Source organism: Dermacentor andersoni, chromosome 6, assembly GCF_023375885.2.
Source record: "Dermacentor andersoni chromosome 6, qqDerAnde1_hic_scaffold, whole genome shotgun sequence".
Taxonomy (NCBI): Eukaryota; Metazoa; Arthropoda; class Arachnida; order Ixodida; family Ixodidae; genus Dermacentor; species Dermacentor andersoni.
This window is the reverse complement of record NC_092819.1, coordinates 118758130-118782969: the sequence shown is the minus strand read 5'-3', so window position 1 is coordinate 118782969 and position 24840 is coordinate 118758130. Positions and strand designations below refer to the sequence as shown.

Sequence of the window (24840 nt, the reverse complement as noted above, 5' to 3'; positions counted from 1 at the left end):
AAAACAAAGAACCACCGATCTCGACGTGCTTCTCGACGGCCACGCAGTCACCGTCTTAGTGGACAAAGGGGCCGGTTACTACGTCATGAGTGGACACATTGCCGCCCAGTTGATAAAAGTTAAGACTTCATAGGAAGGGCCCCAAATTGGTACCGCTGGAAGACACCTCATTACGCCGACTGGAATCTGCACGGCAAGAATTACCGTTCATGATCGGACTCACCCTGCCACCTTCGCTATCTTCCAACAGTCTTCACAAGACGTCATTCTCGGCATGGACTGCTTGAGCCAACAGGGCGCAATCATAGACCTGAAGTCGAAATCGATAACGTTGTCGGAAGATCAAGCGATACCGCCGGAGAGCTCTCGTAGCCACCACGCCTTGAGTGTGTTCGAAGATCAAGTGAGCATCCCGCCGCGCTCCAGCATTATTATTTCCGTCGGCACCGAAACACCCGGTGACGTAGAAGGCGTCATCGAGGGCGACCAACATCTACTGCTCGACCGTTAAATTTGCGTCGCAAGAGGGATCGCTCGACTCCACGGAGGGAAAGCGGCAGTTATGCTAACCAACTTCAGCCAAGAGTTCAAGCACAACAACAAGGGCACTACAATAGCGTACATCGAGCAAATTGTGGAAACCAGCAATGCCTTTGTCCTCTCGAATTCTGCCGCATCTCCCCCGATGAGCATAGTCCCCAAACCAGACTTCAACGTGAATTCAAGTCTTCCTATGAGCAAGCAGCAACAGATCATCGTGTTCTCAGACGATGCAAAGACTGCTTTTCGACGTCATCGAGGATTCGACAAACACCAGGTGAAAAGCATCGCATAACCGAAGAGCGCGCTCGACCACTCCACCAGAGCCCTTACCAAGTTTAGACGCGAGAACGTCAAGCTATTAGGCAACAAGCAGTCGAAATGCTGCGCGACGACATCATCCTGCCGTCGAAAAGCCCGTGGGCATCTCCTGTAGTCCTGCTGAAGAAAAAGGACGGAACCCTACGCTTGTGCGTCGATTATCGTCGACTGAACAAGATCAAGAAGACGGACGTATACCCCCTTCCACGGATAGACGACGCATTGGATCGGCTCTGCAACGCTAAATACTTCTTGTCGGTGGACCTCACGTCTGGCTACTGGCAAATAGAAGTCGACGAGAGAGATCGCGAAAAGACCGCCTTCAGCACGCTAGTCGGCCTCTACGAGTTCAAGATCATGCCGTTCGGACTGTCCTCGGCGCCTGCAACGTTTCAGCGCGTCATGGGCACGGAGTTAGGATTGAACTGGCACACGTGTCTTGTTTACTTGAATGACGTCATTGTCTTCGCCGGAAATTGCAACGAACACCTTAGGCAGCTTGCGACAGTATCAGAGGCCATCAAGTCATCAAGGCTCACTCTGAAGCCGGAAAAGTGCCCCTTCGCTTACGATGCGCTTCTGTTCCTAGGCCACGTCATCAGCAAATCTGGTGTACGGCCCGACCCGTAGAAGACAGCTGCCATTGCAATGTTCCCGCAGCAAATCGACAACAAGGCAGTGCGCAGATTCCTTAGCATCTGTGCCTACTATAGGCGCTTTGTCAAGGACATTTCACGCATCGCGGAGCCGCTAACACATCTAACCAAATGTGATGTCGAGTTCAAGTGCGCAACGCGCCAGGCCGACGCATTTCAAGAACTCAAACGACGCATGCATTCGCCACCTGTACTAGCACACTTCGACGAGGACGCCGATACCGAAATCCACACTGACGCCGGTATCCTAGGCCTCAGTGCTTTCCTAGCCCAGAGGAATCCAGAGGAAAGACGGACTTGAACTAGTGATATTTTACGCTAGCCGGTCGCTGTCAAAAGCGGAAGGCAATTATTCTACGACTGAAAAGGAATGCCTCGCCATCATTTGGGCTGCAGCAAAATTCCGCCCTTACGTATATGGCCGGCCATTCAAAGTCGTCGGCGGCCATCACGCGTTGTGTTGGATAGCTAACATAAAGGACCCGTCAGGATGGCTGGCGCGGTCGAGCCTCAGACTGCAAGAAGATGACGTCCCGGTAATATACAAGTCCGGGAGAAAACACTCTTAAGCGGACTGCTTATCACGCTCCCCCATCGATCGCCCACCGCGAGACGACGAGGACGACGACGCCTTCATTGGAATAATAAGCGCGGAAGACTTCACTAAAGAGCAGCGAGCAGACCCGGAGCTAAAAGGCCTCGTCGAGTATTTGGAAGGGAACACCGACGCCGTCCCTAGGCAATTTAAGAGCGGGTTGTCTTCGTTCACGCTACAAAACAACTGGCTCGTGAAGAACTTCTCACCATTCTGCGCCAGCTACCTTCTTGTTGTTCCGTCAGCGCTGCGTCTAGAAGTACTACATGCCCTACACGACGATCCAACCGCTGGGCACCTCGGATTCTTCTGAGCGCTGTCGAGGGTACAGGAAATGTATTACTGACCGCGTCTGACCATGCCGAGACTGTCAGCGAGACTGTCATACCGAGACTGTCAGTGACGCAAGACACCACCGACAAGGCCAGCAGGATTACTAAAGCTGATCGAACCTCCTCGCCGATCATTCCAGCAGATTGGGATGGATTTGTTGGGGCCGTTTCCGACGTCAACATCCGGGAATAAGGGGATCGTCGTAGCGACGGACTATCTCACCCGCTTCGCTGAATGTAAAACTCTACCAAAAGGCAGCGCAGCCGAAGTGGCGAAATTTTTCGTAGAGAACAGCCTGCTGCGACATGGTGCCCCAGAAGTCCCCATCACCGACACAGGAAAGGCCTTAATAGCAGAGCTCACCCAAGCCATTCTGCAATACAGCCAGACAAACCATACCACCCGCAGACGAATGGTCTCACAGAGCGCCTGAAGAAGACCCTCGCGACATGCTAGCGATGTACGTCGACGTTGAGCACAACACGTGGGACGCGGTCATGCCGTATGTAACCTTCGCTTACAACACGGCGGTGCAAGAAACAACATAGATAACTCCGTTCAATTGGTTTACGGTGGCAACACGACGACGACGCTCGGCGCCATGCTGCCGTACGTCACTGAGGACGAGAATGTTGATGTCGCTACCTGTCTCTAGTGCGCCGAAGAAGCCCGACTGCTCGCCCGCCTACGGATCAAGAACAAGCAGCGTACCGACAGCCGACGCTACAACCTCCGCCGACGCTACGTCGAGTACCAGCCCGGTGACCATATTTGGGTTTGGACCCCGATACGCCGACGAGGACTCAGTGAGAAACTATTGCGACGATATTTCGGGCCATACAAGGCCATCCGACGTATTGCCGCACTAGGCTATGAGGTCGTGCCAGACGGCATTCCGGATTCACAGCGCCGCGGCGCACGATCTTAAGTGGTCCACGTTGTGCGTGTTAAGCCCTATTACGCAGGCTGACGAACTTTTTTAGTTTGTAGTTTCTTTCTTGTGGGTGTTTTCTTTATTACTTTCGTTTGTTTGCAGCATCGGGCCGATGCTTTTTAAGAGCGGGGTATTGACACGTGTACTTGTTTGTCTATGTCGGTCGACACGTTTCACCGCCTAACAAATGTTATCGCACAGCGCAGGACGTGCCTGCATGTATCGGAAGTTTCTGGAATGGTATCGATGCTTCTATCCGCTGTCTGTAACCAAACCTTGTGTAATCTGGTCGCATGTGTGCGTGACGCGAATGATGTAGAACTTTGTGGAAGGTACTCGCGTCCCAGCTATTACTCTGGAACGTTCGATGACTGATGTATAGAAGCCGACGCGTTTGACCCGCTGATCCGATTTTCGACGATCGCCGACCGTGTTCGCCGCTATCGTTGTGCTATGAGTGTAGCCTGTTTTTTGTGGGCAGAGGTTCACCCCATAAAAGTTAGTTTTGTCTTTCACAGTATTGCTACTGCGTTCTTCAACGCCACCACCACGTGACAATATAATTACAAGGAACTATCACAACTGCTCAGAGAAACACCTACGCTGAAAATGGGGTTCAGACTCTGCCAGGTCACACAATTATGCTGTCATTCTTTACGACTTTTGCTAGGGCTAGTTCATATAACACTGGTGCTAAAAGGATGCGCACAGTTCTTTTTATATGTCTTTTCTTCTAAAACATTGTCAGCTCCATTTCACGCCGTATAAACTTAATGTGGAATAAAACATGGCTCTTACCTCTTGTTTTCACAAAGGGCACAAAGCACGTTCACGTGTGGTATTCATTTTTATTCGACAAAAGGACTTCTTATAAATTTCAAAGCACTCATCTAGCAATTAAGAAAACAGCATCTGAATTTTTAGTCGGTGACCGGACCACACTCCTGTAATAAAAAAAAGAGAAATAGAAACGAAGGGAATGTGCTTTCCGAAGTAATAGCTCTGAAGTTAACTTGAACTCATTCATGAATGAATACGCGTCTCGTAAATAAATATCGTAACATCCACGCACATACAAACTGACCATCTGACCAGCGGATAATCTTGTTCTCTTCCTAATCTGCGAATTCATTGCAAATTTTCTGATCTCGTCCGGCGTTACTATAGCAACTAATGCTCTACGTGCCATATTTACGAAGGATAGTTTGAACTTCATTTTAACGTGTGAGACGCTGACGTGCGAGTCTTTCACGGGCGTTGGGTCAAAGGGGCGTCGCATTCGTGCACTAAAGCATGAACGGCTTACAAACGATTGCCATACACGTGTATATATTTCAATATAACAGTTTCCTTGTATACTTACGGCTACGCACTTAAGAATGGTGCAGTTATCACTGAATTTCGGAGCAATCAAATCGACACCTCGAACGCGTGTGGCCCAGGTTGTAAGGTTATCTAAACTTGTGTTCACAATGTATCCCTTGGGAACATTTTGAATGTAGACGATGAATTCTTCACCTTTAGTCAGGTATACATTTATTTTTATCTTTTTCTCCTGGTTTCCAAATGTGAATGTCACGAATAGCCTGAAATCAGCAATAAATATTACAAAATATTAGGGGTGTGCGAATATTGAAATTTTCCAAAAATGTCATCGAATATCGAACCGAACATCAAGGTAACAGTAGCTTTATTGCCCTGTTAAACTAATATTGCAATTTACAAGGCTGCTTCAGGTTAAAGAAACACTCATTATAGGGAATGCACTCGGATAATGTGACGTAATGCTCTCAGTCAGGTAAGGCGCTTGTTACAGATTATTGTGAAGGAAAACTAACTGCTCGACATGTTTAGAAATTAAGCGCTCTCTATGCACTGCGGCAACATTTCCACCGGTAGGAAAGTCTCTTTCACTAGGAACTGAGATGGCAGGGATGGGCAAGTACTTCTGGGCGAGTGCACTTAAAAGCAAGTACTTGAAGCGGCCAATGGACTGCCGCCACTAACAAGGATCGTCGACCCTTTCCCGAAGAGGCTTTTACGCGTAGTCTGTAATTTCTCGCTCAGGGGCAGATGCCAAATGTGTCTTCTCTTTGTTTATCACTAGATCGTCAAAAGCATTCCATACACTGGATGCCAGCGGTGGACACGAAGTCGATGCTGGCACTGCAGTGTCCTCACTGGCTTCCACGTCAGCTGCGTGGAGCTCCCTTGTCGGTCTTTCAACCAGTCCATCTCACCAGATGCCTGATTAACTGTCGCTTAAAACCACGGATCAAAAAACATGGCCAGGCTGGCATTTTCTTCAAATTCACGCTACACAAAACGAGTCTTTATACATTTTACAAGATTGTCAGCAAACCCTGAGTTGCCTTTGCAACCTTCGATGCAATGCAGCATTCCAAAAATAATTGGAACTTGACATGACAAAGAAGGGTACTTTTCAGCACTTAAGATCACAGTTGCGTCAAACAGAGGCTTCGGTGCCTCCATAAACGCCACTGCATCTCTCCACTATGCAGAGTTGAGGGTATCTACGCTCGTGTCCGAAAGGGTGAGCTCAAGTCTGATGGACTCTTAGAGTTCAAGGAACCTTGAGAGCATGAGATACTGATTGTTCCACCTTGTGTCAACATCCTGCACAACATGGAGCACGTCTTTGTTCAGCTACGTAAGGTTGTTCAGATACTTAAGGAGCCCTAAAGTCCATAATAGATTGTTATGAAAGAGCCCCGGAATAAAGCTTGGTAAAAATAATTCGAAACTAATCACGTCTGAAGGGCCAGATGCAGGTAGACTGAAACAGAGGATACAGATAATGAGCGGATCATGCCAAGTTCTCAGTGAATAAACATGTTTTAGGATAATGGGGAGCAAGCCTATAATTTGTTATTTGCTCAATTATTCGCAATCTGTCCGGATATTCGCCGTTTCTACCGTTATTCGGCTGTCCTCGAATATTCTAGAATTTCCGAATATGGATTTCGCGAATCGAATACGCTTCCAATAAGGAAAATATTCTATTCGTATTCGAAATTTCGCATGTTCGCGTGCCCCTACAAAAAGTACAAAAGTCAGTACTATATTTTGAAATAAAATATAAATATTATAAAGGACATTTATTGGGGTTCGTAGCGACCGCCGGTTCTAGGATGCACCGAGCAGTTTCCGAGCTCGAGCCTCTGCTGCGATCTTGATGCTGCCGATGCTGCTGACTGTGTGCACACGCTCGTTATCTTCCTTACAATATGCAGTCTGCCTAGAACAGTAACGGATAATCTTGTTTTCATAGCAGTAACAATAAAATGTCGCAGTTTCACCCGAAAGGCGAAGCATCGATTGTGATAGGACGTTATTAGACAGCTATTTGAAGTAAGGATACTGGTTTTATCGGCTGCATAAACATAAGAACATTCGCTTAAAAACTGAGAAGCATCTTGTCATGCTTGCACAAATACACATGACCACATCTCACTCGATGATCGCGGACGCTCGCTGATCAAACGCGGTCGCAGCAGCACGCAAGCTGACCTTCAAGCTCCTCGCTTCAACGCGAACTAAACCGCGAGAACACAGCGCACACGACACCATCAGCACATGGGGCATTCTGTCCGCATAGCAGATGGCTTTCACGAAAGCGGTCGTGCCATACGCAGCCGACACCGGCGTAGAACGCTTCGCTGCTGCCTCCAGTCCCTTTTGCGTGACAGAAGTCGACGTACTTCCTCTCCACCTTCCTCCCTAGCGCACACCAGGTCGAGCCACCAGATGGTTCATTCTCACACGCTTTCACTCGCACATGCAGCCTACGGTTCGTGGTCATGTTGCTGTACCGTTTGGACTTTAAACAGAACATCGCAGCCATGACGACGACGACGGATGAAATGCGCCTTGAGTGTCCATATAATAAGTAACAATAAGCTACCGCTAAAATAATAAGTAACAATAATGAAGTATTACAAGAAACGAATTAACGCCTTAGTCTCATAAAGCTTTATTGTACAGTCTTATACACATGTCCATATGTTCTTCTAACTGTAATTGGTCGATCTCCAAAAAGTTTCCATTGTGCTTGCACTGGCAATTGACACCTGTTCATAAAGCGCGCCGAGAAGCGGCATGACAGCCGTAGGAATAGAGGGAGCGCGGCCGCTGGAAGAAGTGGTGTACGAAGCTATTCGCACTGGAACCGCATGCTTCTGACAATGACAGTAGCATCAGACTGTATAACTCAGTAAGCGGACATATTTTATTTCACAGGAATTGTTGCGCATCTAGAGAGCCTTCAGCCAGCATAAATCATGGGGGCAAGCCTTTCCACGTTCTGCGTATTCTAGGCGACCTTTTGTTCGTTGCCGTTTTATGCACGATAGGGAGCTTTTAAGAATAGCCAAGGGCAGATAGCTGAATTTTAGTCATTGAACTGTAGTCACGCCCCTCTGAGCCTTGGTGAGCTGCGAAAAGGAATGGGGTCAGCATAGAATCACCACATTATGCGGGCCGAACTTCAAGCACCTCAGCAACAGGCTTTTGCCTGTCGCTACTTAGAGAGGCATCTCAATTCTGTCGTAGCGCAAGCGACTGGCGTCGGCAGATCCTGTAGGAAGCTGAAACAGGCGCGCAACGTCACCTTGCCAGTGCACTATTAGTGGCTGCGAAGCGACAGCTACGGAAGCGGAGCTTCCGCAAATGGCCTAAATAAAGCAAACACATGCCTCAGGCTGAAGGAAATCAAGCAGATATTGACGTTTCATGGATGTTACGCGTCTCTCGTTCCCACTGATACAATGCGCGAGTCTCTCGAATACGGTGACTTTTGACACTAAGTATACGTTTACTTGCATCCCCATTTCTTACGCAGTCCAAATGTTGCAAGGCGCTTTTTGAGAGTGACCTTTTTCTACAGTCACGCGCGCCAATTTGGAGCACCAGAATTAGGGCACATTTCCGCGATTTTGCGGGCACGACACATACATTTTATTTAAGGACGCGTTTATGGAGCAGCGGAAGGGAACAGCTAAGGGGGCGCTCGTTAGTGTAATGAAAGAAATTATTCCTTTAGATTTACTGAAAAGTGATGTGATCACTTGGTACAAGTCCCCTCCGAGACTTTAGTAAGATACATGCGTGATCTGCCACAAAGGCGTATCGTGGCTCTTTAATAGAAGGCCCGAACTCCCTCAACCAGACATACAGCTTACCAAGGGAGAAAGCACATGGGCATATTACCGTCCCCAACGTCTTACTAAGTAGTGATGTGAACTTTCTGGCAATTTTCAAGGCTTAAAAACAGAATAGGCAGAACCCATCTCAACATGACTGCCGACGGTTGTGGGTTGGCATGCAATCAACATAACCACGAAACGTATTGCCAACCTAGAAACGAGCTATCTATGAGGCGTTTACAGCAGCGGGACTCCTATATAGCGCTTCCTTGAGAGCACTCCGCGTCATTTAGCGTTATCACCATGGAGCCTGAAGTGGCATCCAACATGCATGCGCACTGGTGCATCAGAAAGCTGAGAAACGCGTCAGGCGACAACAGGGCTCCTCTCTCGTGTTTTTTTCGGGACACGCAGAATTACCTGCCCAGAAGCTCGTTCGTGGCCTCCGAGAAACGTGGCGCGCCGGTTTATGCCGAGCAGCGCACACTGACACAGAGCCCGCTAAAGCGTTGGCGGGAAAAGCGTTCAATAAAAAGCGGCACATACACAGTGCATCGCACTCCAGCCAGATAATTTGTCGGATCGCTGTCCATGAGGGACCATTGCGACGTTACCTCGATTACACATCGAGCTAATAATTTAGTCGAGTGGCTATTTAACCGCGTGTTTACAAGCTCCAAATTTTGGCGTGCTAGTAATTGCAACATATTAGTGCAGTAAATTCATTTGATTTTTGATATTTATTAAAGGCAGAAATAACATGAGAAGGAAATATGTTGCTCCAACGCAAGTGGTTCCCATATGTTCGTATTATGCGTTGTATTGAAACCTCGGTTCCAAAGCAATATTCCGCTTTTATCTGTATAAGTGCGGTCTCATTTGTTACGTGGTGCCGAATGTCAGTTAATTGTATGCCTGTCTCGCTAACCATTATCTGCGAGCTTACTTTACTAATATAATTGTCCTTGGTCTCCGTAGACAGAAGACATCTCAGTGTTACTTTTACCAGGGTAAAATGATTATTTTGAGAACAATGTTAAAATAATTTTAAGAGAACTTTGTACAAGTATCTGGCGCATCCTACATATATTCAAGATACTGCTTTAGAAGCACCAATATGCCCCACTTAAGAATCAACTTTATCATTTGGGGATTGTGGCAGGACAACTTATAAAATTCATATGAGACTATTCCGCAAACCTCTCTGTTGTCGGTATCTATACTTAGCTTATTTCTTAGTCTTACGGGACTTTCTTTACCATCGCGTTACTTACATCGTCTGTGTCATTTAGGCAGCAAAATTCACACCCTCATCTGAAGTACCGAATTTTAGCACTTACTCAAAAATACCCATGCATGACCTATTTACGATTTTACCAACCCAATACGCGTCCTTGTTTTATGACGTCAACTTCGCCTAATACAACACTTACTCTCTGCTTCCTCCAATGAAGAGCATTGTGTAGATGAAAGAGCTGCCAATCTTGAATGTGGCACATGGGAGAGCATAAAATTGTCCCTGTCGAATGCAAAGAGCCATGTAAATTTACGTAAAATTATGTCACTTTTACGCAGTTGAAAAAACGCAAGCATAATAAGATCACAAATAAACACTCCTGATAAATGTAATTCAAGTATAGACCATTTTCTCTAAAAGAGCGTTAACATAAGAAATCAAGTACATCGAAATGAAGAACTCGTATTTCTGTGATGCCAGTAGAGCACTTTCTATGAGGTGTCTTGCATCTAAAGGAACAAGTTCAAAGGGATCTTATGCGCTCCTCGCGCTTTCTCAAAGCACAATCCAGCCCTATATGATAGAGCTGTGAACAGCTCAGTCAAGTTTTGTAGTTTCGCACAGCGATTGGTGTTCCCAAGTGGACGAACCTCTCTACACAAACCTTATTTTGCGAATGGAGGTCTGCGTCTCACCAGTGTTGAGCCTGCCGGCAATCCAGCGGCTGGCATTTTTCGCCATAGAGTAGATTCTTATATAATGGTTCCAGTGGCCGATCGTTGACGCGAAGGAAGCCGGATGTCTGTATCTGTGCTCGTATTCCTACCGGTACTCTGCTCAAACTTCACTGCAAAAGTATGTATGACGCCAACCAGCAGGGTTAATGATGGTTGGTAACCGCATCGAAGAGATGACCATAACATAAGGACGAAATTTATGTAAAACCAAAACAGTGGCCACCAAGCAGTGCATTTCAGTAGCCGAGCATTTGCCCCCAGCCGCAGTAAGAACATGGCTCTCATACGCAATAACATATTCCTAAAAACAATGTTTTTGGTGAGCAACAATAATGCCAAGTACTTCAACACTGTTGTTGGCGTGCACTTGCTGAAACCCTGGAGTCGAAGTGAAGGAGATTGGTTGTTGACGTCAAGAGGAAGGCGGGAAACACCTAGAAATCCCCATCAGACACCGGTGACCAGCAAGAGAGGTGTCAACTGCGGGTCAGCAGGAGTGTCAAGGGCGTAATTATGCATGCGAAGTTCTTGACAAATCATCAAAAATAAGAACTCACGACGACGAAGCTGCGTAGAGCTCCGATCATAGACAGCTTATAGAATTAGGCAGCAGCATGAACCTTCTATACGTTGTGGAAGACACCACCCTTTGAGTTGATTTGTTCAAGCATGGTAAGCGTGCGAGCCAGAAAGCGGCAGTTCTTGATGTGAAGCAGACGCCCTACGCTGCCAGACAGGTCGCAAATTGGTGCACACGATGAATGTGGCTGTGAAAGCCTGGGAAGAAGACGACGACTTCACACAAGTAGGAAAGTTATGTCCTCTACTTTAACCCACGTAAGAGGCTGCCCACGATCCTCTCTAATATTGCTAGCGCCATACAGAAGCCGAAGGGCATAACACAGAACAAGTACAGACCATCCGAGGTCCTGGCAGCAATTTTCGGACGAACGATGGTGCCTTAAGAACCCGAGAACAACCAGATGTGAAGTCTAGTGATGAAAAGAACTCCGCGCCGTGCAGATAATCTAGGGCATCATCGATACATGGTAAAGAACCAGCATATATGCGCGTAACTTTGCTTAGACAGCGATAATTCGCCTAGAATCAATTTAAGCTGTCATATTTCTTGATAAGCACAACAGGTGACAAGTCCTGACTGCAGGATCACTGAATGAAGGGAAGTGGGAGCATGTTGTCGACGTGTTCGGTGATCAGAAAGCGCTCAGCAGTAGACGCATAGTATGGGCGTTGTCGCAGGTGCATGTCGAATCATGTGTAATTCTGATGGACTAGCTTGTATGTTCGACCTCGTAATATGCTGGCCATATTGCGATTGCTTGCAATATGCTGGCAATCGAAGGAGTAGCTAAACCCGTCAAGCAATGCAAGGACTTGCTCGCGGTGTGTCTCTTCGATTTCACTGTCAGTCAAGGTGCAGTTACAATGTTCCACGTACGCCGAAGCACATCACACCTGTTCTGTTCCTATCGTGATCGTTGTTTCATTATGGCCGCATTTCACTTCCTCTTTGAGGGTGTGGTTATTTCCTTTGTTTCCATACATCTATTACCTTCGTTTATTCATATACCAATGTATATATACCATTTGTATTACATTACCCGAGGTATTTCCTGGCTATTTTGTGACTCTGTGTGTTTGTTTACTTTTATCTAGAATACCATCAACTGTATTTTTCAACAATAAACATAAATCCTAACTTTTTACTTTCATGTCAACAGATATTACCCAATGTTGCACAACGCTTTGCCTCTTTGCAAGCAGCAGAAGGTCATCCTAGAAGCTGCCGCTCTATTATCGCTCCCACCTGTATGCATGAGACATTAAATCAAGAATTGTATTTTAGCGCTCTTTTCACTCTTACTATATACATCATAAACAACAAACAGGATGAAGGGCAGTCCTGTCTCATTCTTTGATGACATGAGCTTTCACTTCGCTCCTCATCTCACGGCATTCTACGCAAACGGTATTTTCTAGGTAAATTTCCATCAAACCTGTATGCAGTCGTTGCCTAAGCTTTTCTCCTGCTAGAATATCCCCTAAGATGCTGTGGTTCACGCTGTCAGACACTCCGGTGATATCTAAAAAACCCACATGTAATGGCCTCCCTTTTCCATGAACTGAGTAAGAAGAAATAAGTTAATATGCGGACGCTTACCGATTCTGAAGCCATTCTGAAGTTCTCCCAATATGCCATACGTTCTGCCTAAGCTTGCAGTTGTAATCTAATCGTCAGCAAAGCTAACTTGCATATTAAAGGTGCACCGGTCAACATTCTTCATGTGCGAAGTCTACCTTTTCGACCCTCAACCTTATAAGTAATTTCATTCTATTTTGTAGCCTGGTGCCTGGCATTCGCATATCTTGTAAGTTTTTTCTACTCCTTTCAACATAGCTTCCTTATTTTTGTTATGATGGGTTCATTCATCAGCCTACCGGGAACCTCGTGTGAACATGTGGCTGTACGCTTAGGAATTTTCCATTCGGCTTTCTTCCACATGAAAATTCTCTGCACCAGCTGTACGTTCAGAAACCATGTGGTTCCTGAACGTGCTTAATTTTGTCAAACACCACGTCATCAGTGCCTTGAAGTGATGTGGCCGGTAATATCGGATATATTTTAATGCTGCATCCCCTTTCCATTTGTTTCTATCTTGGTCTGGGATGCGTTGTTCTATGGTTCCAGACTTCCTGCCTGTTAGGGTAACGTGGTTGCAAACTATTCTATGTCATCATCATCATCATCATAATCAGCCTGTATTATGTCCACTGCAGGTCGAAAGCCTCTTGCTGCGAGCTCCAATTACACCTGTCCTGCGCAAACCGATTCCAACTAGCGCCCGCGAATTTCCTAATTTCATCGCTCCACCTAGTCTTCAGCCGTTCTCGGCTGCCTTTCGCTTCTCTTGGGATTCATTCTTTAACACTAATGATCCAACGGTTATCAAACCGGCACATTAGATGACCTGCCCAGCTCCATTTTTTTTTTCTCTTGATGTCAATTAGAATATTGTCTATACCCGTTTGCTCTCTGATCCAAGCCGCTCTTTTTCTGCTTCTTAAAGTTATGCCTAACAATCTTCGTTCCATGGCTCTGAGTGGTCTTTAACTTGTTCTCAAGCTTCTTTGTCCGTCTACAAGTCTCGGCCCCAAATGTGAGCACTGGTAAGTTGCACTCATTGTACACCTTCCCTTTCAATGAGAAGCTGACAATGTCTCCCGTATGCGATCCAACTCAATTTTAGTATTCTATGAATTTCCTTCCCATGATCAGGATTCCTTGTGTTCATTTGACCCAGGTAAACGTACACCTTCACATACTCTAGATGCTGACTGGCGACCCTCAACTCTTGTTCCTTTGCCCAGCAATTCATCATTATCTTTGTCTTCTGCAAATTAATCTTCAACCCCACTCTTACACTCTCTCTGTTAAGGTCCTCAATCATTTGTTGTAACTCTTCTGCATTGTTTCTGAATAGAACGAGCTGAGCTATTCGCCGTCGATCCTTACTCCTAAGCCTTCCCAGTTTAATACATTAAATACTTCTTCCAAGCACGCAGTTGATAGCATTGGAGAGATTGTGTCTCCCTGTCTGACCCTTTTCTTTATCGGTATCTTCTTGCTTTTGATGTGTAGAATTACGGCAGCTGTAGAACCTCTGCAGATATTTTCCAAGGTATTTACGTTCTGTACTAGTTGATAACGCAATACCTCTATGACGGCTGGCATCTCTACTGAATCAAATGTCTTATCGTAATCTATGAAAGCCATATAGAGGGGCTTGTTATATTCTACGGATTTCTCGATAACTTGATTATTGACCTGGATTTTATCAATTGCAGAGTACCGCTTTCTGAAGCCAGCCTGTTCCCTTGGTTGACAAAGTCCAGCGTTGCCCTAACACTATTGAATATTATTATGGCAAATACGTTGTGTAATACTCGGAGTAAGCCATTGGGCCTATAAATTTTGAAGTCTTTAACGTCTTTCTTTTTGTGGATTTGCATAATGTTTGCATTCTTCCAGTTTCCGTGGACCCTTGCAGTCGATATGCACTTGACATAAAGAGCCGCCAGATTCCCAAGCATTATGTCTCCTCCATCTTTGAATTAATCTGCTGTTATTCCATCTTCTCCTGCCGCTCTTTCTCGTTTCATGCCTTGCAAGGCCCTTCTGACCTCATCGCTATTTATAGCAGGAGTTTCTGCATCCTGTTCATTAGTGTTCTTAATCAAGGTATCCTGACTCCTCTGGATATTGCACAGGTCAGTATAGAATTCTTCCGCTTATTTTACTATATCAAGGAATTGCTGATGATATTACCCTGCTTATCTTTCAGTGCACACATCTTGGTAAGTCCTATGCCAAGTTTCCTTCTCACTAATTTGAGGCTGCGTCCATTTTTACGGCTTCCTCAGTCTTTCTCGCGTTATAATTACGAATATCACTTATTTTTGTCTTTTTCATCAGTTTAATAGTTCCGTGCATTCTGTCTTGTCTCTTAAGTAGGACACTTTCATTCTTTGTCGTTTCCTTATTAGATCCTTCGTTATTTGGGAGAGCTTGCCTACTGGTTGCCTTGGTGCCTTGCTTCCCACTTCAGATGCTGCCTCTGATGTGAGCCTCATTATGGTTTCATTCATTAGCTTTATGTCATCATCATCTCTCTGTTCTAGGGCTGCATATTTTTTTGCAAGGACCAGCCTGACTTTGTCTCCTTTAACTCTTACTGCCTCTAGGGTCACATGTTTCTTATTGACCAATTTTGTTCTTTCTTTCTTCAAATTGATGTGAATCCTACCCATCAGGAACTTATAATCCCTGCACTTTACCCTACCTATAACTTCTGCATCCTGCACTATGCTGGGATCAGCAGAAAGTATGAAGTCAATTTCATTTCTTGTTTCACCACTAGGGCTATTGCAGGTCCCACTTTTTGTTGCTACGTTTCCTGAAGATAGTGTTCATTATTCGAAGCTTATTCACTTCTGAAAATTCTACCAGTATCTCTCCTCTTGCGTTCCAATTGCTTGTTCACCAGCTTGCTTTCCCCCCGTTTTTGCATTGAAGTCGCCCATTACTACAGTAAACTGAGTTCGAACTTTTCTCATCGCTAACTCAATATCCTCATAAAACCGATCTAGTTCCTCATCATCGTGACTGGATGCTGGAGCGTAGGCCTGTACTACCTTTGATTTATACCTCTTATTATGTGTGATCACGAGTACAGCTAGCCTTTCATTACTGCTGCAATTTTCGAAAATCTTGCCCACTATGTCCTTATGGATTAGGAATCCTACCCAGTATTACTTCTTATCTAGGAGACCTCTACAGCAGAAGACATGTCCGTTATTCAGCAATGTAAAAGCCTCACGAGTTCTTCTAATCTCGCTAAGGCCGATGATATCCCAGACAATGTCTGATAGTTCCTCAGAGAGCCCTGGTAAGCTAGCCTCCCTCGTGAGGGTCCGTGTGTTAAACGTTGCAAGGGTTAGTTTCCATCGTCGGCCTGTCCTGACCGAAAAATTCTTAGCACCCTCTCCTGCATTACAGCTCTGACCCCCGCCTTGCTCAGCTGCTCCGCAGCTGCTCGCCCGTAGTTGTGATGCGTGTGTTAGTGCGGGAGATGTTGGTAGGTGAAGACGCCGCCAGAAAGCAAGGACTGGCCGCCGTCTAAGGAAGGGGGGATTGGGGTTTAGTCTCCCAACCCCCGCCACCCGTGAAACCATCAAGGACATAACAAAGTTTTATCTCTCTCCGCAGCTGCTGACCCTCCGCAGACGGAGGGTCATCGGGTATTTCAGTGGGTCATTTGGGAGGGCGTTCTTTTTCTCGCGTATTTCTGGCAACCAGCTTTCACTTTCACCTTTAATATTTGCTGGAACCAGTATTTCAAAGATAAAACTTTATCTGCCGCTTTATTTACCATTTTATGTATACTTCATCCTGCGGTAAATGGCATTTTTTGGCTGTCGAGGATCTCGGGATGCTTTCCGTCTTTCATCGATCGTTTCGCGTATCTCCTTGTGCCGCCAGATTTCTGCTTACATTTTCTTTTCCAGCATACGTATTGCCTCTCTTTCCCTATGTCTCTTGTTATTACATTTACACGCTTACTATATTCATATTGCTTTGCCATTTGCCAAGTTATTTCTCAACTTCTGTAATTCTATTCGCAATGTGTTCAGCGCTCAAATTTGGATTGTCTATTCTTCCCTCCGTGCTTTCGTTCCCAACTACGAATCCCATTTTGAAGATGATGCGTTTGTGACCAGTCCCTATGTGACTATACCTATCCTTGCCAATGATAATTATTCTCAATTTATGCTTTATTTCTTTTGTCATCAGACAGTAATGAATAGTCGATTGTCTATTTCGGACTTCTCATGAGAGTTGACCATCATATTTAGGCCCAGTATTCGCTACGACGATGTTACCTTGCTCACAGACAACTAGCTATAACTTTTCTTTGTCGGTATAACCAGCCAGAACCTGTATGTTAGTATTCACGTCACATAACAGGATAATTTCGGCATTATTCTCGAAAGCCATAGTATCAGCAATTAGGCATTCCTCTAACGCCTAATTCTGCTATTTGAAATTATTTCCCATCCATAAATACGCTATGCCGAGCCCAATTTTATTTTCGGTCAGTGTTCGTGATAACCAAAGATGATTTTGACACATTGAAATTACTGTTTCCTATTTGGCTCCCTGATGTATAAGCATTCCGACTCGCCTTCCCTTTCTTGCCGATTTAGCTCTTTCCACCCTTCTCAAACATAATTTTCAATTGCTGACGCACACTTCTAGGCATCTAAGCTGTGTACCTGTAACAAAATACACGTATATTTGTTCTCTATTTACCTTCCCCTAAATCTCTGAACAGTTTGCCTGTTCTCTGCCGCTCTACATGTCTATCTTGTATAGTGCAAAGCGAGATCTCTCTTTTCTTCGTTTCCTCTTCTTTTTTCTAACTGACGGCGATGCCAGTCTGAGGTTCACCCAAGGGACCTTCTTCATTTCTACCCATCCTGGCCTCCTGAGCACCCATGCGCTCCCCGAAAAAAGCAAGAGCGCGACAAAGCAGTCGCCAGTCCACTGCTAGTCCAAGCCTGCGATTGAAGTGAATTTCGTCTCGTTTAAAACCATCATACCTGCTCACTCCTCTTTTTATTTCCACAACCTTGAAGCATTTCTCTCGGCTAACTCTCCGTTTAGATTTATCAGCGGATACAACTGCTTGTTTTAGGGTAGTGTCGCGTAATGCTACCTCCGGCGCTGTGCCCCCCCCAATATGCAACCGAGGCGACGTCTCCCGCAAGTCGTCTACACTTTTCGCCAGACACTGGGATATGCCTGACCCGTTCATGTTTAGCACGTCCTTTAGTCCGCCCGTTGCCATTTCAAGGTTGCGTCACTGTGGATTATCCATCCAGCCTATTACTAGTTCGCCCCCAACAGAGTCCAATGCCAGCCCAGGAAATGGTAAAGCTCAGGTGACCTCGCGCGATGAGCGGTGATGTTAACTATAGAGATGTGGCGCCGTTGTGCACGAAGCGATATCTTAGACCGTATGAAAAAAAAAAAAAAAAGAAATCAGTGCTCGTCTCCAGTGTGTCCGTGCTAGAGCGAGTATATGAGCAAGAAACGCTCGAAATGCAGCGCACCTTCACCATGAACAATGTTACACGAACTAGCTAATAATATGTCGCCTAAATTTTTATACGCACAGAGCGACACTTACCAACCACTGCATAATTTATATCAATGCGCTAAGTTTAGGAAGTAAATTTGGGCCCTTTTATTTTTCTGCTTTTATGCACATGGCGGAAAACAGTAGAGACTGTTCAGAAAATTTTCTGTTCTCTGAGCGGTCGCAACTTTAATCATATGTGAGAGAGAGTTACGTTGAGGTTATGCTGATCGGCGGCTCGCCGACAGCTCGGGTGAAGAGGATTCTTGTTGCATCGTGGGTGGGCCATCACAAATCCTAAAGGCCTAAGCACCCATGTCGTCTTTGGAACGGCGATGCGGCCTAGACAGATGCGGGTCACATGTGCCAGAAAATCACAAGGTAGGCATTTCGGTTGTCGTCTGCCATGGGCCGTGAATTATTAATCCTTCGTGCTGTTAGACCAAACGGGATCGGCAGGTAATGGCGAGTACGAAAACTCAGATTCTTCGAGCAACTTCCCAGTGACTGCTGCATACGCCAAGGGGGCAGCCTCCAGAGGTGCTGTACCGACTGACGGGCAGAGCGTCAGTGACGTGGTTTTGTATAAGTTGTCGTATGCCCGCGGCCCCATGGTTACTGTTTCGGGCGTGTTGCAAAAAAGGGAGAGCAGGCGGATGATTTCCTCACGCGTGAATTTTTTATATGGGTAAAAAGCGTATTTTAATGCGCACCAAGAGTTAAGGCCTTGACAGAGTGGTCCTGTGCCAAATTGGAGGGTTGGAGCATGTTGTTTACCCAATCTGTCATTGGCACAAATCGATTCTTTCCGCGAGGGTTTGTGGGCCTTTGGCTAAGAACATTTGGAATGTATCTCTAGCATTTTAGGTAAAATTTTAACTTGTCCAACTGATTCATCGACGGTTTCATGCGCTTGCACAAAAGTGCGATCCCTTCAATACAACTGACTGGTGGAGTACTAGCAAGGTTGGTGAGTGCGGACACGGAACCGCTCTTCGTCGTGGAGTTCTCGCACAGCAGCGCGGCCGACTACATCCGCGTAACTTGTTTTAAATGGTAATATTGACTTCATGATAGGGAAACCAAAAATTAGCATCACTGGTCAAGTAAAAAATTAAGCGGCTCACCTTAGCGGTATGTTCCTACTTGTAATGCATGTAATACCCAGGCATGTAATACTACCTATTACATGGGAACAAACGGGCTTAATCGAGGGGCCCGTTCTTATTAGTGATATCATAGGAAGCCAACACTGACGCCGAGGACAACATAGGGGAAATTACTCGTGCCTAATAAATGAAATAAAGAAACGAAAAATAATGGAAATTAAAGCGGATGAAAAAACAACTCGCTGCAGGTTGGGACCGAGCCCACAACCTTCGCGTTTCTATATTTCATTTATTAAGCACAAGTAATTTCCCCTATGCTGTCCTTGGCGTCAGCGTTTCTTGGCTTCTTATGACATACCTATAGCATTGTCAGACTGCAGTTTCTGCCTTAAGGCGATTTTGTTTGGTGCATCGCATTCATACATGTGAGAATGCCGCAGCCGAGCGTGCTAGATGTTAACAAAAAATGTTTACTAGATTTTAAGTAAAAGGAAGTGTCTTGGTAAGGTTAAATATATTTAGTATTAGAGATATTTGTAAGTGACACACATTTCCAAAAGTTATTATCTAAAGCCTGAGGGGCTTGATATCCAGTATATCACTGTAGCTCTGTGACCGAAAGACATAGTTTAAGGCATAAGCTTCAATAGTTTCTAGAACTTGCCCCAGCGCCTGCAAGACAGCCATAAATAAGTCATCTGAAAATGTACTTTTGATACATATTAAACTAATACTTCCTTAAGGGTGACCTGTGAATATACGCGCCGTCCCCCATCAGATTCGGATAATTCGGCAAGTTTCGGTTAATGAAAGTGCGTCATTTGTCAGGGCGATAACCTGATAGCCGTGTAAGCTTGGCAGTGCAGAGATCGGCAAGAAATTTAAACGCGGCAATTTAAAAGTGTGCATCGTGGTACCGAGTTCCGAGTGCACCTTCGGTTTTACCCTCATCTCTCACGAGGCTGTGGTGAAGAGCAGCTATTTCCTGTCAAAACTTCTCTTGACCTGCTGTACAGTTTGTCATGTTTGTAACAAAATCCCGCCGCTGTCGTAGATTACATTCCCAGAATTATAGCTGAAAACTATATGAATTAACCTGTGTGAGGGCTACCATCTACATTGGACTGGCTACGTGCAATACCGTCGACATTGCAGTTCGTATAAATCTGCATGGATAACTTGTATTTCGGCACTGCTATAATAAGGATCTACCTCTACGCCACTGCAGCGGGGGCATAGAGGTAGTGTAGCCGCCCCACGCGCAAGAGGACCGCGGTTCGAATGCCGTTGCCACGCAATTTTCCACAGGGTTAAAAAAATCCGCGTGATGATAAAATTACATAAACAGGCCTGGAATGCGGCCTGATCCCGGTGACTAGAACCGGTAACACACTCCCTCACCAGAGCAGGATTGTCATCCTGGGGCAGTACATGGCCACAACCTCCTATATAAATACAAGCAAACACCTGCCTTCAGTCCCCAGCGGCTGCGAAGCAACAGACCACGGCGGCGGTCAGACCTGTGACGTAGCAGAGTGTGTTAAGAACACCTGGGTCCGAAATGGCCGTCATTGGAATCTTAACCTGGAAACGGTTTAACGCTAGAATGTTATCTATTGAGGCGAGCCTAGCACTGCTGTTGGAGGAATTAGAGGGCAGTACATAGGATATAATAGGGCTTAGGGTTAGGAGGACAAAAGAAGCATATACAGTGCTAAAAGTGGGCGCGTCCTGTGCTACCGGGGCTTAGCGGAGAGACGAGAACTAGGAGTCGGATCGCTGATTATTAAGGTTATAGCTGGTAACACGCAATAATTCTATTAACGAGAGGCTGGCAGGCCCTGTTGTGAAACTTATTAAGATGCACAAATTGAAGGTCGTACAGTTCTGCGCACCTACATCCAGTCATGATGACCAGGAAGTCGAGAGCTTCCATGAAGACGTGGAATCGGCAATGGGTAAAGTCAAAACAAAATACACTATACTGATGGGCGACTTCAATGGCAGCGTAGGCAAGAAGCAGGCTCGAGACGAGTCAATGGGGTATATGGCATATGTTAAAGGAATAGCAGGGGAGAGTTATTAGTAGAGTTTTCAGAACATGCGGATAATGAATACCTTCTTCCGCAAGAGGCATAGTCGAAAGTGGACGTGGAGGAGCCCGAATGGTGAGTCTAGAAAAAAAATGGACCTCATACTCTGCGCTAACCCTGGCGTCATACAAGATGTGGACGTGCTCGGCAAGGTGCGATGTAGTAACCATAGGATCGTAAGAAGTCGAATTAGCCTGAACTTGAGGAGGGAACAGAAGAAACTGGTACACAAGAAGCGGATCAGTCAGCAGTAAAACGGAAAATAGAGGAATTCCGGATCAAGCTTCAAAACAGGCATTCGGCTTTAGCTCTGGAAGAGGACTTTAGTGTTTAAGCAATGAACGACAATCTTATGGGCTTCATTAAGGAGTGTGCAATAGAAGTCGGTGGTAACTCTGTTAGGCAGGATACCAGTAAGCTGTCGCAGGTAACGATAAATCCGGTCAAGAAGCGCCAATGTATGAAAGCCTCTATCCCTGCAGCTAGAATAGAACTGGCAGAACTTTCCAAGTTCATCAACAAGCGTAAGCCAAAAGACATAAGGAATTATAATATGGTAAGGGTTTACCATGCTCTCAGGAACGGAGGAAGCCTAAAATCAGTGAAGAAACTAGGAATAGGCAAGAATCATATGTATGCGTTAGGAGACAAAGCCGGCAATATCATTACTAATGTGGATGAGATAGTTGAAGTGTCTTAAGAGTTCTATAGAGATGTTTACAGTACCAGTGGCACCCACGGAGATAATGGAAGAGAGAATAGTTTAGAGGAATTTGAAATCTCACAAGTAACGCCGGAAGAAGTGAAGAAAGCTTTGGGAGCAATGCAAAGGGGAAGGCAGCTGGGGAGCATCAGGTAACATCAGATTTGTTGAATGATGGTGGGCAGATTGTTCAAGAAAAACTGGCTACCCTGTATACGCAATGCCTCATGACCTCGAGCGTACCGGAATCTTGGAAGAACGCTAACATAATCCTTATCCATAAGAAAGGGGACGCCAGAAGCTTGAAAAATTAAAGACTGATTAGCTTACTGTCCGTTGCCTACAAAATATTTGCTAAAGTAATCGCAAATAGAATCAGAAACACCTTAGACTTCTGTCAACCACAGGACCAGGCAGGATTCCGTAAATGTTACTCAACAATAGAGCATATTCCCACTAGCAATCAGGTGATAGAGAAATGTGCGGAAGATAACGAACCCTTATATATAGCTCTCATTGATTACTAGAAAGCATTTGATTCAGTCGAAACCTCAGCAGTCATTGATGCATTACGGAATGTAGGTGTAGACGAGCCGTATGTCAATATGCTGAAAGATACCTATAGCGGCTCCACAGCCACCGTAATCCACCATAAAGCACGCCAAAAAATCCCGATAAAGAAAGGCGTCAGGTAGGGAGATACGATCTGTCCAATGCTATTGACAGCATGTTTACACGAGGCATTCAGAGACCTGGATTGGGAAGAATTGGGGATAGGAGTTGATGGAGAATACCTTACTAACTTGCGATTCGCTGATGATATTGCCTTTCTTAGTAACTCAGGGGACCAATTGCGATACATGCTCACTGACGAGACAAAGCAGTAGGGTGGGTGTAAAAACTAATCTGCAGAAAAATAAAGTAATGTTGAACAGTCTCGGAAGAGAACAGCAGTTTATGATAGGTAGCGAGGCACTGTATGTGGTAAGGGAAGACATCTACTTAGTGCAGGTAGTGACCGCGAATCCGGATCATGAGACTGAATTCAGAAGAATAAGAGTGGGCTATGGTATCTTTGGCAGGCATTCTCAGATGAAGAACAGCAGGTTGCCATTATCCCCCGAGAGAAAAGTGTAAAACAGCTGTGTCTTACCAGTACTCACGTACAGGGCAGCAACCTGGAGGCTTACGAAAAGGGTTCTACTGAAATTGAGGACGATACAACGAGCTATGGAAAGAATGATTGGTGTAACGTTAAGGGATAAGAAGAGAGGAAATTGGGTAAGGGAACAAACACGAGGTAATGACATCTTAGTTGAAATCAAGAAAAAGAAATGGGCATGGACAGCAAATCTAATTAGGAGGGAAGTTAACCGATGGTTATTAAGGGTTACGGACTGGATTCCAAGAGAAGGGAATAGTAGCAGGGGGCGGCGGAAAGTTAGGTTTGCGGATGAGATTGAGAAATTTGCAGAGACAACATGGCCACAATTAGTACATGACCGCTGTAGTTGGACAACTATGAAAGAGGCGATTGCCCTGCAGTGTGCGTAACCAGGCTGATGATGATAATAAGGAGGAGGCTTGCATGAACGGACAATCCTGCATGACCGCGTTAAATAGGTGTCACTCTGAAAATTTGTGCAGTTGTCCAATTATATTGAATTGCGATTTTATCAATTTATCGCTCGGTGCGTATCTAGCCTGCTGTGCCCAAGACCTCAAAAACGAATTTGTGAATGAAAGAGTGAAATAGAAATGTCATGTACTTAGCGCTTTTCTGAACGGTGTTATGCATTATAGACCGTTTCCGCCAGCGGGGGCTCTGGAATATACGTTCCGGCTACTAAAGTCAGTGTCCTGACTTGAACGGCGAGATAAGTTTCGATAACTCCGCTCCGTGCGGTTGTTCGATTTTGGGCGCTGCTCTTCTCTGCTGCAACAAGCTCTCCCAATGAAGAGTATGATCATTATTTCACATTTCTCTTGAAGTGTGGTTCACGTCACGACAGCGTAACAGCAGGAAGGGAAATATTTTTTTAAATGTACGCCATCCTAAGGAAAAGAAAGTGTGTCAGAATTTCGTCGACTATCGCGGTTAGCGACTCTAGATTGAAACAGCACAACCATGTCATTCGAAAGTAGCCATTCAGGTTTCTTTTCGTTTTACCGTGTTTCTGATTTCCATCTAGTGCAAGGAGGCGCTAGGAGCAACGCGCTCAAATTCTCACAATTTACTAAACGCCGGTGCACTAATATCTGCTTTCAAGCTTATCTATTAATCGTTAACCGCAACCAAAGTAAATGTACATGACTTCTTTATCGCATGTGTAAATAATAACAATTTCTCGTACATGGGTTCACATTTGAAAATTTAGGTTCGAAGGAAAGAGCTACATTTTACAGCTTGCTTCTAACGGATGATTAGCAGTACTTCACAATGCGATGTGAGGAGATATGCTAAACTTGCACGGAACGCATAGAAAAGTGTTCGTGACTACTTATACTTAGCCGAAGCCAGCTTACTTATTTTATGCCTGACAATTTACGTCATACAAACAGTAATATAACATAAGAGATCCAATAATGGGAAGAATGAGCCTCCAATTTCAGTTTCCTCACAATTTACATGATATTCTTGAACACACACCACTTTCTTGGTACATAACCATTTCAGCCTTTTGCCCCTGTAGCTG

The 24840-nt window shown here is 45.3% G+C and overlaps 1 protein-coding gene across 3 annotated transcripts in view; it reads right to left on the bottom strand.

Annotated features, from left to right (window-relative positions):
* Positions 1 to 4207: 4207 nt before the first annotated feature.
* The window catches only part of LOC129382418 (uncharacterized), a 216846-nt gene continuing 196213 nt past the window's right edge, over positions 4208 to 24840 (bottom strand). For 2 of the 3 annotated variants that reach the window (XR_011895268.1, XM_055066304.2), the window contains 2 exons: positions 9978 to 10063; positions 4208 to 4965 (listed from right to left, as the gene is read on the bottom strand). Coding sequence is in view for 2 of the 3 variants with exons in the window: in XM_055066304.2 (XP_054922279.1) it covers positions 4266 to 4965; positions 9978 to 10063 (786 nt within the window). In the remaining variant the exon portion in view is untranslated. The remainder of the gene's footprint in view (positions 4966 to 9977; positions 10064 to 24840) is intronic. The other variant, XM_055066306.2, reaches the window with a different exon arrangement.